The sequence below is a fragment of the Mytilus californianus genome, unplaced genomic scaffold (genome assembly GCF_021869535.1).
Source record: "Mytilus californianus isolate M0D057914Y unplaced genomic scaffold, xbMytCali1.0.p SCAF_15, whole genome shotgun sequence".
Lineage (NCBI taxonomy): Eukaryota > Metazoa > Mollusca > Bivalvia > Mytilida > Mytilidae > Mytilus > Mytilus californianus.
Window position 1 is genome coordinate 8537961 of NW_026262637.1, and position 15845 is coordinate 8553805.

The following is a 15845-nucleotide window of genomic DNA, read 5'->3' on the forward strand; positions in this document are numbered from 1 at the left end:
AATAGCTAAATTGTTATAAGCGCTGGTGAAGTGGACCCCCTTTTTTATTTTTGTGTTTCTTTTATTTAATTGACAATATTTTTTTTCATATTTCAACCTATTTTTACTCAATTTAGCTTATAGTTAATAATTATAAGTGCATGTTCAACAGTTTTTATATTAAATGCAATTCTACTTTATACATTTTCCCTCTTATTCAATAGGATACGACTCCCGATACGACTTAAAAAGTCTCAATATACTTTTTTTGGTTAATTACAAACAATTAATTTACAGTGGCAGATCCAGATTTTTTTTAAAAGGGCACTGACTATAACCTATAATATATAGGGGTCCGCTCTAGTCATGCTTCAGTGATTCCATTTATAATTTACCCCCCCCCCCCCCCCCCACACACACACACACACCTTTGATCCGCCTATGAATACTAAGCGGTGATAAAACTGAATAGCAGAAATGGTGACTTTTTCAAGTTCAGGTTGTATATAAATGCCAAACGAATGACCAACTTTAACTAATTAAGTCCACAATATAATTATATCGTCATATTGACAAAAATGATAGTCGGAAATTATCAAATAGAACGAAAGCACGCGTGCGCGGCTTTTGGCGGCATTTCTCTGCATACGCGCGTTGGTCAAGTCACTCCTAAATCCAAAACAGCACATCACCCAGAAGAAGATTGTATTAGAAGTTTTGTAAGTATATATTAACTTGTCTACAAATATATGGATACTTTAAATTTTGTTTTATCATACTTAAATTATATATTATTCTTTCAACATCAGTTAGATAAACTGTTTAGTCGCGACAGGAAATATATATTATTGCATGGTGGACATTTTGAGGTGAATCAACTGAACATTCAAAGAAATTATTAATTAGCCAACACAATTTGTCAGTTTAAATAAACGTAATTAAATCAATTCATATTTATTCAGATAAGATTGCTTCTGGGTATGGAAATTATGTTTTAATTTAAAAAAACGAGGTGAATTTTGACACGGAACAAAAAACCGGAAGTATGTTCGCATTTGTAAGGATTTTAGGTAAATTTATAAACAAAAATTTGACACGCTAAATATGATCAAATATAAAACGCTCGTATTTACGCTGTCTTTGAACTAATTAAGTCATTGAGTGTAGTAGTCGGTCGAGGACCAGCTTAATATATTCTAACCAGATGATGTAAAAAAATGAAAAAGTAAGATGAAGGACCTCGTTTTGAATCCTAAACTTTTTTTCAGAAATTAATGAATATAACTGTATAACATAAATCACCTGGAACTTGTACAGCTGTCATGACTACATGTAGTCATTATTGAAGAGTGACCATGACTTCTCTAGTTGAAAAATTAACATATATTCTTGCATTTGTAAACAAATGTAATTTATGCAGTAAATCACATTGTAGTCTGTTTTGTCCCTTTTATTACAGTGCGGCCGAGATAAAGCCATTAACAAAAATTCAGTGTTGAAGATTGAATGCACCACCCGGGGGGCCTACTGACCATCTTTTTGGGTATAACTGTGCCGATAGCACTTGCCAAATGAGACCCTGTTCTAACCAGAAAATATTGAAAAACATACCCTGTTCTAGACACACTCAGAACATTTATACCCTGTTTAAGATATTTAGACTGTTATTTTACATAAGCGATCCTGTTCTAGACTGTATGTTTAAAAAGTGTCCCTGTTCTAACAACAGGACATGAAAAAAGGACCCTGTTCTAAAAGCATGGCATGAAAGAAAAAGGGACCCTGTTTTGCGGCACACCCATACCACGTAAAATATACATAAAGATATATAATACAGAGTTTTATTTCTACTGTACTCAATATCCTGTACATATAAAAATAAGAAGTGGTATATATCGATGCCAATGAGACAACGAATCCATCCATCATGTCCAAGACTCAATGCAGTGAAATAATGTACATTGTAAGTGTATACACCATGTTATATGGAAACCTGGGTTGATTTTCCTTTTTGATTCTTACAAAATAGCAGTAGTGGTAATCTTAGTATTTTATTTTTAGTAGCGAGTGATGCTTTTGTATATCTTGGCCACTTCAAATAAAATTGAGTGAACAAATACTGTTTTAAAATTCATGTAAATAATATGAATTGAACAAAAGAAGATGGGGTATGAGTGCCAATTAGACTCTTAATCGAAGATTTATTGTACATGTATTTAATTCATGTTAATTGTATATATTTAGTCAGATTCATCATTATTGTATCCATGCACTTGTAATTGACAGAAGTAGTGAATACACTATTTACTTTTGTCTGTCTCATGATGATGGGTGGCAAGGTCCTCACAAGGTTGGTGTCTGTCTCAGATGGTCATTCTTAACCTTTTTAAGAAGGTAAAAATGTACTAATGGGTGTGGTTTCATTATTTTGGTATTTTGCTTTTAACAACAAGTGACACTTTTTCAAATCCTGGCGGTTTGAAATAATAAGTAACTACAAATAGGGGCTGGTGCACACTTAGTTACAGATGTCACCATCATGTGTACCTGTATATGCTTTGAAGTTATGCATTGTATACAAAATGTCTCCAGGAGCTACATGTAGCATGGTCAGATAGATGTCAAGAAAAGATATTTTGGTCTCCTAAGAGGGATATATAATCGACAGTTTATAAATTTATGTAAATTTTTACCCAAAGGTTTGAATTTTATTTAAATTTTTTTACCAACTATATAGCTAACTGACATTGAAGTTAGCAATAAATGATTAAAAAATGTATAACTATTTTCACTGTTTCATTACAGGTTTTATAGTCTGTTGGTTATTTGATTATAAGTAGTCTGGATATACCATTATAAAATAGGATGGCAGAAGGAAATGGAAGAGATCTACCTGTGAGTTTATAAAATTACTTTTTTTAAGCATTAAATTATAAAACCGAAAAACATGGCTTCACTAAGCGTTGGATGTTGATATCTTATCAATAATAAAAGTCTGTAAATTAAATACATGTATTAAATTAAATCAATTATAAAAATATAGCACTCGCAGAGAGAAATTCATCTGTGATGGTTTCTCAATTTCAGAGATGAATCCATTTTGCAGAGGAGCCTACAGGGAGGAGATAACTGCTATTTGGCATGTTGCATGAGAATGCATGTCACATGTTTTTGTCACAATCATGTTTATTAAGGATTTTGAAATATTTGACCCCATAGAATAAACAAACTAGGCTATATATATATGGAACTTTAATATAATGTTCCTTAGAGTATCTATTTTATAAATTGTACAAGTTTTGATCAATTGACAAACATGACCGCATAGCTATAAATAGAACATGGGGGTTATTTTAAGGAAATTTTGCAGTTTTTGATCACTATCTTGAATATTATTATAGATAAAGAGAAACTGTAAACAGTAAAACTGTTAAGCAAAATAAGATCTACTAATAAGTCAATAATACCAAAATTGTCAATTGACCTTTTAAGGATTTATTGCCCTTAAAACTTAAAGATATTTTACTTAATTTCTTTTACTTGTTAGCTTACTTTAAAAAATCTTCTCCTTTGAAACTGCTGAATAAATTTCAGCCAAACGAGTTTCAGAGTATTTAGTATAAATTTTATATTTATTTCCTTGTACGTCAAGAAACATAGCCTGTATTGGCTAAAATAGAACATAGGGGTAAAATGCATTGTTTTGCTTTTGAAGAAGATATGACCAGATTCAAGAATATATTTATATAAATTAAAAAGCCAAAATAATCATTGATGAAAGATTTAAACAAATAATTTAAGGTGAGCGATTCAGGCTCTTGAGAGCCTCTTGTTTATAGTTACTTGTACAATTCTTTCCAGAATTTTATGAAACTTATGTCATAGGTTTATATCAACAATTCACATGACTCTGACAACTTCAAAATTTGGTACCAATCACTTTTTTTAATAGAAAATTTTCAAGAATTTTATAAAACAAATTCTATATAAAATAATATCAGCAATATCTCTAACAATTCTAAAATGGTTGCCATTTGACTTTTTAAAAAAGAGTGATGCCATCTGTATTTGTAACATTTGATAAATGAATTATTTGCAACGTGGGGAACATGGAAACTATGTTCTCTTATATATTTTACTTCAGAATCACTGTTTTCTATTCTTATGCATGTAAACCTAAATGCATGCATGCAGCAGAGCCTCATGGGCCATTTTTTATATCAAGTTTTTTGTTTGATTGCTGTATTTTTTGGAAACTTTTATGATTGAAGCCAGAGTATAGAAAACCAAGAAAATCTCTGAGGAAACTATATAAAAAATAATATGTTATAAAGTCATCCTTTAATAACAACAATTGTCCACATATTAGTCAAAATTAAAATGGTTACCCAAGTCTTTAAAATGTACCCAAAAGCCCCCCTTCATTTTATTGTAAATTTTAAATGCTGCTGGAAAATTATCATTGTGTGGATCTATAAGAGACAAAATAAATGTGAGCATATCTTCAAAATGGTTTTATCAAGAATAATCTTAGAATTGTCAGTTATATATACTAATATCAATCTGAAACTTGATAAAAAAGAATATTAATTTTAAAATTTCTGCCCAGCCTACATGTATACCCTATTTTGTTTTGCCTAATCTATGAAACATCAGGGGCGGATGCAGGAATTTTCAAAAGGGTGGGTGCAAAATATATGTCCCGATACAAATGCATTGATCGGCCAAAATAAAGGGGGGGTGCGAACCCCCGGAACCCCCCCCCCCCCCCCCCCCCTCCTCTGGATCCGCCACTGAACATTATGTCACAAAGAAACAATAATTAAAATTAAATAGATAATTTTCAGACTTAATAAAGGCCAGACTTTTTTTATTATTTGTTAAGAGAGAAAATTTTGGGCGAAATAGAAATAAAAGTCAAAAGTTGTGCTCAGTTGGTTCCAAAAATGAAAATACAATTAATTATGATTAGAAAAAAAAACCTGCAAAATAACTAACGGTTCTCATTCCAGATTATTTTTTTCTGGTTCTTAACATAGGGTAGGCAGGTAGGAGGGAAAGTAAATATAAACGTTGACAAAGTCTATTTTATTTTGGTTTTCCAAAACTTAGGGTAGGCTTATGTCGTTGAAAAACAATAAAAAGTCTAGCCTAATGGATTATCATATTTATATTAAAATGCAAACGAAATGCATGATCAACTTTCAGGAATTTTAACACAACATATAACATGTATAAACATATGCATGTAACAAAATTCAAACCTTTTACAGCGCTCATATCTTAGAAGATGGAGAATGTATAACACTGAGGTAGAAAACTTGGCTTGCCTAAGTGATGATGAGGAAAGTGTGTCGAGCCATGTATCAGCTGTACAAGAAGGTTCAGAAAGAATGCATGAATTGTCTGAAAGTCAGAGCAGTAACATTAATATTAATCATGAATATGGCAACAATGAAAATGAAGCGAGTAGTGATAATGTCGAAAGCAGTAATGATGAAGAAATAAGTAGTGAAGAAGAACAGAGTAGTGAAAATGATAGTTCTGGAAGTAGCCGAGTATCAAGTGAAGATGAACAATCTGATTCTGATAATAATGATCTTTGTAAAGATTTAGCTGAATGGGCCACTGAGAACAAAACATCAAGAGATGGCTTAAATTCTTTGTTATTTATCTTTAGAAAATATGGACACCGCGTTCCAAAGGATTCTAGAACACTGTTAAAAACTCCTCGACATATCGATATAAATAAAAAATGTGGAGGTGACTATATATATTTAGGAATTGAAAGTGGTATTTTAAAAATTTTGACTCAAAACGCAAGACATTTTACAAGAAATAATGAGCTGTTGTTAGATTTTAACATTGATGGTGTCCCACTTTTTAAATCATCAAACACACAGTTTTGGCCTATATTATGCAGTTTGTCAAAATATGAACCTTTTATAGTGGCTTTATACTGTGGAAATTCCAAGCCAAATTCTGTGCAGGCTTATTTGTCAGATTTTTTAGGAGAGTTGGAAAATTTAAAAACGCATGGAATAACTTTTAATGAAATTTTATACACCGTCAAATTAAATGCTTTTATATGTGATGCTCCAGCCAGGTCCTTCATAAAATGTACTGTAGGTCACAATGGTTACTACAGCTGTGAAAGATGTACCATTAGGGGTGAGTGGAATGGCCGTGTTGTTTTTAATTCATCTGATAACAGTCCTCCATTGCGAACTGAGGAGGAATTTAGAGCATGCCTATACAGCAACCATCAAACATCACGCTCACCATTAATAGATGCAGGACTGTTTTGCATAAATACCTTCCCACTTGACTACATGCATTTAGTTTGTCTAGGTGTAGTGAAGAGGATTCTTATGTTCCTGAAGCAAGGTCCAAGGGAGTGCAAGTTGTCACAACAACAACTTAAATTGATATCAGACAAACTAAAAAACCTCCGTGGGAAAATGCCAAGGGAGTTTGCTAGACAGCCACGTTCTCTTGAATTGGACAAATGGAAAGCAACAGAATTCAGACAGTTTGTCTTGTACAGTGGGCCCTTAGTGCTGAAGTCTGTTCTTTCTAGGGCTATGTACAACCATTTTTTAACATTGACCGTGGCCTTAAGCATTCTTTTAGACTCAATTAAAGAAACCAGAAATGCCTACTTGGATTATGCCCAAGAACTTATGACATATTTTGTGAAGAATGCCACAACTCTATATGGAAATACATTTGTTTCCTATAATGTTCATGCATTGGTCCATGTTACTGATGATGTAAAAAACTATGATACATCACTCAACGATTTGAGTGCATTTCAGTTTGAAAATTATTTACACCAGATTAAAAAGAAGGTTAAAAATGGACAAAACCCTATTGTGCAAGTAGTCAAGCGATTGACAGAGGCAGAAAAGTCTAATATTCGTCGTATTCATAGTAAGACCTTTATGTATGTATCCATGAAAAAAAAGGATGGTTGTTTTCTTCTCTGGAATCAGAATTTCGCCTTTGTCAGAGAACGACGCCCAGGAAAAAAATATGTTTGTGATATATTAAAGCCACAATATACTGAACAATTTTTCAAGGAGCCATGTGATTCCAAATTGATTAACATTGCTGTTGCTAAAAACATAGAAAGATATGCTTCAAGGCAAATGGTGGAAGAAGCTGACATTGAAAGAAAAGTTGTTTGCTTGCCATATGAAGGAGGGTACCTGTTGATGCCTATGTTGCATGGTATTGAGAGACATTAGGTAAAGATTCAATAACATATACACATTCATATTTTAAGCTAATGTGTAATGGTGTAAATAGATTTACAAGTTAATACTACAAAATGCATGTTAGAGGTTTATTGAATGTAAAACATAGAATGTTTTAATACTAGAATGGGCCTAAATTCCTTTTGTGAAATATTAAACATTTTTTAATGCATTTAAGGTACATTAGAGAGTTGGAAAAACACCCTCTTTAAAAGAACAAAATATAATAAAATTCATGTTATAAAATGTGATAATTTTAATTTTGTGCATCCTCAAGCATGATAAATTAGTGCATGAAGCATCATGGTACATTTTCACGCATGTTGTAGCATTAGGTTACAATATTATTGTTAATTCATATATTACAACTTTTTCATAGGAAAATAGTGAAGCAACATGGGCGTTGGCTGTTTGGAAGGAGCAGGGTGAAGAGGAGGAGGGAACTTTACCACTCTCTTGGATTGGAGAGAAACACATCATGTGGCCACCTGGCACCAATGTAAAAAGGTAAATGAAAGAGATGAAAAAACCAAGTGACAACTGGATGAAGTTTGAGTTGGTAAAAATCAAGTTTAAATCTAGTAAGTATAAATTTATTTTATTTATATCATGCATATATATATACCAAATTTGCAAATAAACACAATTCTGAAAGCTCTTGTCCTTTTTTAATCTGTTTAACATTTTACAATGCTGATTAAGGTGTTGATTGAGTGGCTTCTGTAGACCTTAAACTTTCAAAAACTGTTATACATGTACTTTTATTTTAGTAGTCAATTATAAATCTGAAAGTACCAACACTACATTTTAATCAGAATGTTTGAAAGGACCATTAAAAAAAGAATTTCCTTTTTTCTGTTCGTCTACTTCAATTTAAACCATATTAGAATAAAGAATGTAAACAGGGAATATGTCAAAAAGACAACAACTCTACCAAAATAAAACAACCCAAGACCACCAATTTGAAAACCTGTACCCAGAGTTGGGCTTGAGCAGGCCTGGAAACACTAATGTATACCAGACCATGAGGATTGATCCACTCGAAGCAAAATAGAAAAAAATACACAACTAACAAACTATTTATATATGCCAAAAAAATTGTTTTAAAAGATGGGTGCACTTTTTACTAGTTATTGTAATTATTTTGATCTAAACATTTGGTTATTTCTGGAAAATTTTATGTATTAAAAAATGTTGAACTTTATATTTTGATATATTTACAGACAAAAGAAAAGAATGTGAAGATTATGACTTTACCACTACAGCTGAATTATCTCCTGATGAAGCTGATAGTGATCATGGGAAAAAAAGGATACTTAAGAAAAAAGTGTTCCAAGACTTTATTACAGGTATAAATTTCTACCAATAGATGTCGCCATAAATCAAATAATATCTTTTGAACAATAAAAACAATTCCAGTATTTATATTGATACTTATTAACTAATAGAGAAAAAAATAATGTTTTTCTTCTGAGCAAAATTATGTGTCTCATTCTAAGAAGTCCATCAATTATTTATTCATTGATAAGATATTATTTCAACTTATGATGTTATAAATTAGTTTTAATTTCCAGTTGTCTGCCATTTGCTGAGAATGTGTTTGTCAGTCCAATTTATTTTGTGTACTTTAAGTATCAGACATATTAAAAGTGCTGGAGCTGTAAATCAATATATGGATGCTGCTATATATATAACAATAAGGATCAATATGATCATTCTTTCTCAAAGAGGATATAAATGCAATACTGGATCAATTTTTGAACCAGATTAAAGGCTATTTCCTGTATTGCAGATCACACAAAAAATGTTTTGCTGACCTTTGGACTCCATTTATTTCAGCCGATGTCCCTAAACATTTTGCCAGGTTTTTTTTTTTACCTATAAATAATTTTACCATATTTTCTATATATTTCAGAAATTGGTAATGAAGAAGGCACAAAAGCTACTGATAAATCAGGTACAAAAAATACTCTCTCGCTATTCATTTGTTTTTACCTAATTTATTATTTTATGTCAACAAATAGCTGCTTAAAATCAATGTTATAAATAATATTCAGACAAGTTTTTTGCTCTATCTAACAAGTAGTTGTGAGAAAAGTTAATGTTGAACCCTGTTTTTTTTCTGTTTAATTTAAAATGTACCACATTGTAAAACTGCTTTTATTGTAGTTGGAGCATCTAAAAATGGAAAAAATAAGGATAAGGGTGAAAGTCAAGCTACTGTTCCAAGAAACCAAGGTAAGGAAAACAAAATCAGCTTAAAATTTGTGCATGATTATATATTTGTTAAAGTTAAAGACTTTAAATGTTATAAGTACATATATACATATACATGTATGCTTGAGTAATGTTATAGTTTGAAGAAAAATGCTTTTTAAATTAAAATCTAGACTTTCATGACATGCAAACTTACGAGACTTGAGCCATTGAAAAATCAAGGTTATCTTAATCAGTTCAAGGGTTTCTGTTTTACTAATTTTAACTAGCAGTATAATTGTGGTTTTGTCATATCATTGTCTAAAGCATTTGATTTGAAGTTTGATGACTGTCTATCGTAGTTATGTGTGTAACTTTAGTGTATGGTTTCATTTCTTAAATTGTGTCATAGAGTTATACATTTGTAATTATGATACATGCATGTACAAGATCCTTTAATGTCAATTCAACAAAGAATAACACACCATACAAGATGTTATTTTAAGCATAATTTAAGTTATTCACTTAATTTCAGAAAAATCTTCATCAATGCCGAAGCCTCCCACAAAGTTAATTGAAAGAAACGCACAGTGCAAAGAATTGGGTGAGTTTGATAAATAGCTTTAATTAAAATATACATTGAACTAAATTTTTTTGTTAACTCCTGTGAAATATTGGTTGCCACCAGAGATAAAAAAGGTGTATTATTAAATGAATAGATTATTCAAAATGATGCCTAGAGGATTGTGTTTTCTTTTTTGTGGAAGTATGCTGTCTAATGAGTCCATTGCTTTCAAATTATCTTTATGAAAACTAGATCTGGGTATCAATAAATATGAAGTTGTTAAATTTTCAATCAAATTTACTTCTGTTTACCAAAAATAAATTGGTGGCCCTTTAGTAGAATAAGCCTGTTGAATAAACCATTTTAAGGGTACAGTGAAACCTGACTAAACCGAACCTCTTTGGGACTTGATATGTTGTTCGGTTTTGGCAGGTATTCGGTTTAATCAGGTTCATAATGCATAAAATGTGATATGATTGGTCTTCAGAACAAGTTTGTTTTAGACAGGTTTTCGGTTTAGTCAGGGTTCGGTTTAGTCAGGTTTCACTGTACATGTTTGTATCCATACGGGGCCACCTTTAAAAAACTACTGTTTGGTGTTGCCTTATATTATCACAGTCTGTGCCAAAAACTTTTTCATCTACTTGTACGAAATCTAAATATCAAAATTTGTCCCTATATGCCTATATTAAATTTTTGAAATTGGTACTAGTCCAAATCAATATTTACTAGTATGGTTCATAGGACTAGTGGCAACCTCGGAGCAGGAAATAATCTGAAAATGTTTTTTGTGAAGGCTGCTTTTTAGGAGAAAAAGGCATGTTTCGATGAATTGTAATAGAAAATGTTATTTATGACGTAAACTGTTCCTGTTGTCTTTTTTATGTGCTTTTGTTATATGATTGCTTTAAATGGAAAAAGAAATAATTGTTTGCCTTCTTTTTAACTCCATAGTTACAGAGAAGAAGAGTTCCAGTCAGACTTCTAACCACAGAGATTCTAGATCGCCATCACAAAAATTGAGTTCCAGTCAGACTTCTAACCACAGAGAGTCTAGATCGCCATCAAAAAAATTGAAGTCTACAAATACATTGAAGTCCACAACAAGACCATCTACCAGGCAAGAATCACCACCATTTCGTCAGAAGTCAAGATCTCGATCACCACTTATCACACAGAGGTCCAGATCAAGATCAAGATCCCCACCATTATCTCAGAGGTCAAGATCTAGATCTCCACCAAACAATCAGACATGGAGATCTAGATCAAGAAGCTATTCACCGCCGACAGATATTTTTTCAAAACTAAAATCTATTTATTCCTATTCGTCCAAGTCCACAACAAGATCACCAACAACACAGAATCCATCACAAAGAAAACCGTCAAACACAACTCAAAAATCCACAAGACCTTCAATAGAGGAGATATTACAAGAATTGAAAAAAAGATCCTCACATAGTCTCCATACTCAGAAATCAAAATCTAGTGAAGATAGGTCACATTCAACAGGGAACAGTCAAGGGTCTAGATCTTCCTCACCTCTTGAGGATTATCTACTGCCAAGCTCACAATCTCAACCACAGAGAGTTTCTACCAACAACAACAGAGCAAGGTCTAGATCACCACTAGAGGATTGGCAGTCATTCAGCAGCAACATAAGCTCAAGGTCTCATGTCAGGGAAAATACTTCAACACCAGCTGCAAAAAATATACCATCTGGCAGAAAGACGAGTAACAATTCAGAGACATTTCCAATGTCTGATGAACGTAAGTGTAAATTTACATCTGCATTTCAAAATGATATCACACAAAATTTTGAATCAAACACTAGGAAATACCTTCAACATGCCTTACTATTTTGATATTTACCTGCACCACACAACTACTACTTCAATTGTTGGTTAACCCTAGATGTTTCAGTTTTATTTTGATATTTATTAAGGAAAGGTTTTGAAAATACTAATTTTTTTCTTATGAGAGCTTTCTGCATAGAAATTGTTTTTATGCCCCACCTACGATAGTAGAGGGGCATTATGTTTTCTAGTCTGTGCGTCCGTTTGTCTGTTCATCTGTCTGTCCTGTGTCAGGTTAAAGTTTTTGGTCAAGGTAGTTTTTGATGAAGTTGAAGTCCAATCAACTTGAAACTTTGTACACATGTTCCCTATGATATATTTTTAATTCAAATGCCAAATAAGGGTTTTGACCCCAATTTCACGGTCCACTGAACATAGAAAATGATAGTGCGAGTGGGGCATCCTTGTACTATGGACACATTCTTGTTTACATATAATACATGTCACATTTACACCCTTACTATATATATGTATTGAATATACTGGGTATTTAAGACAAGGCATTGTAATGTTGCATTAATCATACATTGGTTTTATCATTTTAGGTTTCCAGAGAAGAGTATTGTTTTTACTAACAGAAATAAGAGACCTGCTGAAAAAAGATCAGTGTGCCACAACTGCACAGACACACTGTGAACTTGAAAGGGCGGAAACCTTAGACGAATTTTTTGAATTGGAAAATGCCTTGGATGATGTAGCTCAGCAGACAAGATTGGTTAGTTTTATATTACAGTTTATGTTTTTTAATAAATATAATGTTTTGTTCTGACATATAATATTTAAAAATAATTATCAGAATACATGCTTGATAATGATTCTTTTGAAACTAGACATTTTTACTATGATTCTCCTTTAAATTATTTTATTTGTTTTTATTAGTTTCAGATGAAAATTATGCTTTGCACAGGAAAGTGATACATATTAACAATGATAATTTTTCGGAAAAATAAGCACATAAAGAATTTTAATTTCTCACAGACACATTTGTTGTTTTGAAGGGTCATTGTTAATTTCAGTCAATGCATACAAGTATACAAAAACCATTTTTGTTTATAGACAGAATATTTGAGAAGAATTGGAGGTGCTGGAAGCAGTGACCTAATGAAGAAAGCCATGACAAGGTAAGTTGAAAGAGACTACAATTTATTTACAAAAGTCTGTCGAAAAGATTAAATAATTCTGTTAATGCCAGTTGAAAAAGTAATTCATTGTGTTTAAGGGGCACTAGCTTTGGAGTTTATAAAAATTAAATTATTTTTTTGGCAAACATTTATGTGGAATTTTAAAATAATATTTCGCTATTAGCAGTCAGTTTGGTTTACATTTTGTCATAATGAGCTAATAAATTCTCTAAATGTATTACTCAATTGAAACTGAATAATTCACTTGTTTAAATTCATATTACTTTGAACTTCAATTTGCCCCTTAACTGGCATTTGTTATGTATGAGCTTAGCAAGTTTAGTTAATATTGAAAAGAAAGAAATATCAACCTTTCAATAGAATTGTCAATTGCACTTCCTTAATTGTCTTTTATTTTGACATATTTTGTAACCAGGTTGAAGAAAAAATGTTATACTGGGTATTTTATTTTAATGTAGTTAGATATTGAAACTGCATATTCACTTTTAATATGTATGCAAATTTTGTTTTTTTTTATACCCTGAAAAAACAAAATTTAGGGGATATATATGATAAATGTTTCTTGTCAGAATTTCAAGGGAGATAACTGATTTTACTTAGTTAATATTGCAATAAATGGCAACAAGTCTTGTAAGCACAACTACTAACAAATTAATCAATATTGATGAAACTTTACACAGTTGTTGTACACAACCCGAAGATGTGCATGATGGAGGATATTTCTGATCTGATTTTTTTCAAGGGAGAAATTGCAATTACTTAATTTAAATATCACAATATGTGGCATAACGGGATGGGGGTATCCTTAGTGAGTTAACTCATAGTTTTATGCAATACTCTTATAATGCATAATACTATCCACACTCATCTGTGTCCACTTGTTTTTATTAGCAGTAGAAACCTGTATTCAAATATTTAAACTTCAATCCTAAGAAAATGAACTAGGTTGAAATTAAGTGGTCATATTGTATCAGATTTATATTTTGTGTTCCAGAATGATGTCAAACATTGTCATGGCAAGAATGAACCTAAAAGGGAAAAAGAATAAGATAGCTTTCCTAAAAACAAAGCTTTACAAAGTGATCTCAGGTAAGCTTTGATAAATCAATAAACATGACAACATTATTAATTTATAGACATTTTGATTTGCTGAACTTTTGAAAAAAAACTTTAAAAAAACCATGCATTCAATGGATTGAAACTAGACTTTGAACAGGTGCCAATTCAAAATTAAAAATTGCCACCATGGAAGGTAAAAGGTTTGTAAAGATGATCTATTATCTAGCATTTATATATATATTTTATATTATCTTTTTGATATAATTTGATTATTTTATATATAAATTAAAGAGAAAATAAAAAAAATATTCACTTTATTCAAGCAATTAGTTTATGTTGTTGAACAGGATTTTTTTAGCATTGATATCAATCAAAAATGAAATTAGTTGCAAGCTTACTTACAAACTCCAAGGAATATTATTTGAATTGTAATTTGGGCTTCTTATTTTTGATAAATAAGTGTAAATAAGTATGTGATGATAGAAGGGTTAGCAATTTCAGGCTCTTAGGGACTTGATGGGTGCTTTGAATGTGACCTGTATAGAAACAAATTGAAATTTCAACAAAATGTTTTCAGCCTGGTGGCATATTTCTATCTAGAAATTGTTATAAATTTATTGCAAGGAATATAAATTATAAACAATGATATTTTTCATTTCTTTTACTCAATGTATGTTTTTTTTTACCAACTAATTCTAAACTTCACTAGAAGCCTTACAGTAAGCTTTATTTGCATCAACCCTCCATTTTCAGCAAAGTACTTGTTGTGTTATTTATATTTTATTGAGTGTGCAAAGTTTTGGCAAATGACACTGTTCACAATAATTGATTTGAAGTATACATATTTTAAGACTTACCATGATGTATATGTGTTTACAGGATGCGTAATGATGGTGTATCCTGAGATCACAGAAACTAAAGTAAAGGAAGATATTGGGAAGTTTTTAAAATATGCCCCCGAGAGAGCTGGAGGAGGGGGAAGGACCAGCAAAGATTAATCCAAATTACAAAAATAAATTCAATTTTAAACAAATTTATTGCATTCATTTCACTTACTTCAATCAAGAAAGGTGTCCAAAATTAGAGCAGACATCAGTGAAATTCTGAAAGAACTTATTTTATCAGTTCACTATTTCTGTGTGTAACTACAGTTACAGAAAAATACTCAAAACTTGATTTACCGACGATAAATTACTGTTTGCTGCTTAAAATAAATAACCTCAATTCAGACCGACTTATAGGCGGGTCAAGCCTGAATCCTCAGATTTTCAAACTGAAAAGGGCATCCGACTTATAGGCAGATTGACTTATAAGCGAGTATCTACAGTAGTTTCTTTGCTAGCTGAACCGTGAAGTCATTACTAGCTCGGATTAATACCTCCTTTGGGCGGAGTCTAGTCAGTCAGAGAACCAATAAAAAAGTGTAAACATAAACATTGTACTACAGTTTTACCTATTTAGAATCCACATGCAAGACTCATTCCATATTTGGAAGGTGTACATGAGCTAATAATGACCTTGTGGTTCATGTAGCATGGAAGCTAATCAAACAGTTTGGTTTTACCTACACTTTAAGTCCGATGGCTGTAATAGGTATTTTTTTATTTCTCATTTTATATATAGATGAGACTCTTGGTTTTCCTGTTTGCATTGTTTAACACTGATATTTTTGCCTTGATAGCTTTCTGTTGTGTGAGCCAAGACGTCTTTCCCTGTTGAAGGCAATTATTAACCTATAATTGCTTACTTTAACAAAGTTGTGACTTGGATGGAAAGTTAGTCTCATTAGCAT

The 15845-nt window shown here is 31.7% G+C and overlaps 2 protein-coding genes across 2 annotated transcripts; both read left to right on the top strand.

The window, feature by feature from the left end:
* The first annotated feature begins 400 nt into the window (after positions 1–400).
* Positions 401–7819, top strand: LOC127725321 (uncharacterized). The gene is made up of 4 exons (XM_052232250.1): positions 401–698; positions 2785–2874; positions 5253–7229; positions 7618–7819. Exons 2-3 carry the CDS (start codon positions 2845–2847, stop codon positions 7227–7229), a joined length of 2007 nt encoding a protein of 668 aa, XP_052088210.1. The 5' UTR covers positions 401–698; positions 2785–2844; the 3' UTR covers positions 7618–7819.
* LOC127725322 (serine/arginine repetitive matrix protein 2-like) lies at positions 7757–15475 on the top strand. Its single transcript, XM_052232251.1, has 10 exons — positions 7757–7819; positions 8462–8587; positions 9154–9195; positions 9408–9476; positions 9970–10038; positions 10954–11766; positions 12398–12567; positions 12909–12973; positions 13989–14083; positions 14933–15475. Exons 1-10 carry the CDS (start codon positions 7759–7761, stop codon positions 15049–15051), a joined length of 1629 nt encoding a protein of 542 aa, XP_052088211.1. The 5' UTR covers positions 7757–7758; the 3' UTR covers positions 15052–15475.
* The last annotated feature ends 370 nt before the right edge of the window (positions 15476–15845 follow it).

What these genes read in the sequence shown, in the direction of transcription:
- LOC127725321 (XM_052232250.1), top strand. Translation starts at nt 2,845, where the DNA reads ATGGCAGAAGGAAATGGAAGAGATCTACCT. An exon ending in GAAATGGAAGAGATCTACCT is followed by an intron (nt 2,875 to 5,252) that starts GTGAGTTTATAA and finishes AACCTTTTACAG; the next exon opens with CGCTCATATCTTAGAAGATG.
- LOC127725322 (XM_052232251.1), top strand. Translation starts at nt 7,759, where the DNA reads ATGAAAAAACCAAGTGACAACTGGATGAAGTTTGAGTTGGTAAAAATC. An exon ending in AAAAATCAAGTTTAAATCTA is followed by an intron (nt 7,820 to 8,461) that starts GTAAGTATAAAT and finishes ATATATTTACAG; the next exon opens with ACAAAAGAAAAGAATGTGAA. An exon ending in ATTTCCAATGTCTGATGAAC is followed by an intron (nt 11,767 to 12,397) that starts GTAAGTGTAAAT and finishes TTATCATTTTAG; the next exon opens with GTTTCCAGAGAAGAGTATTG.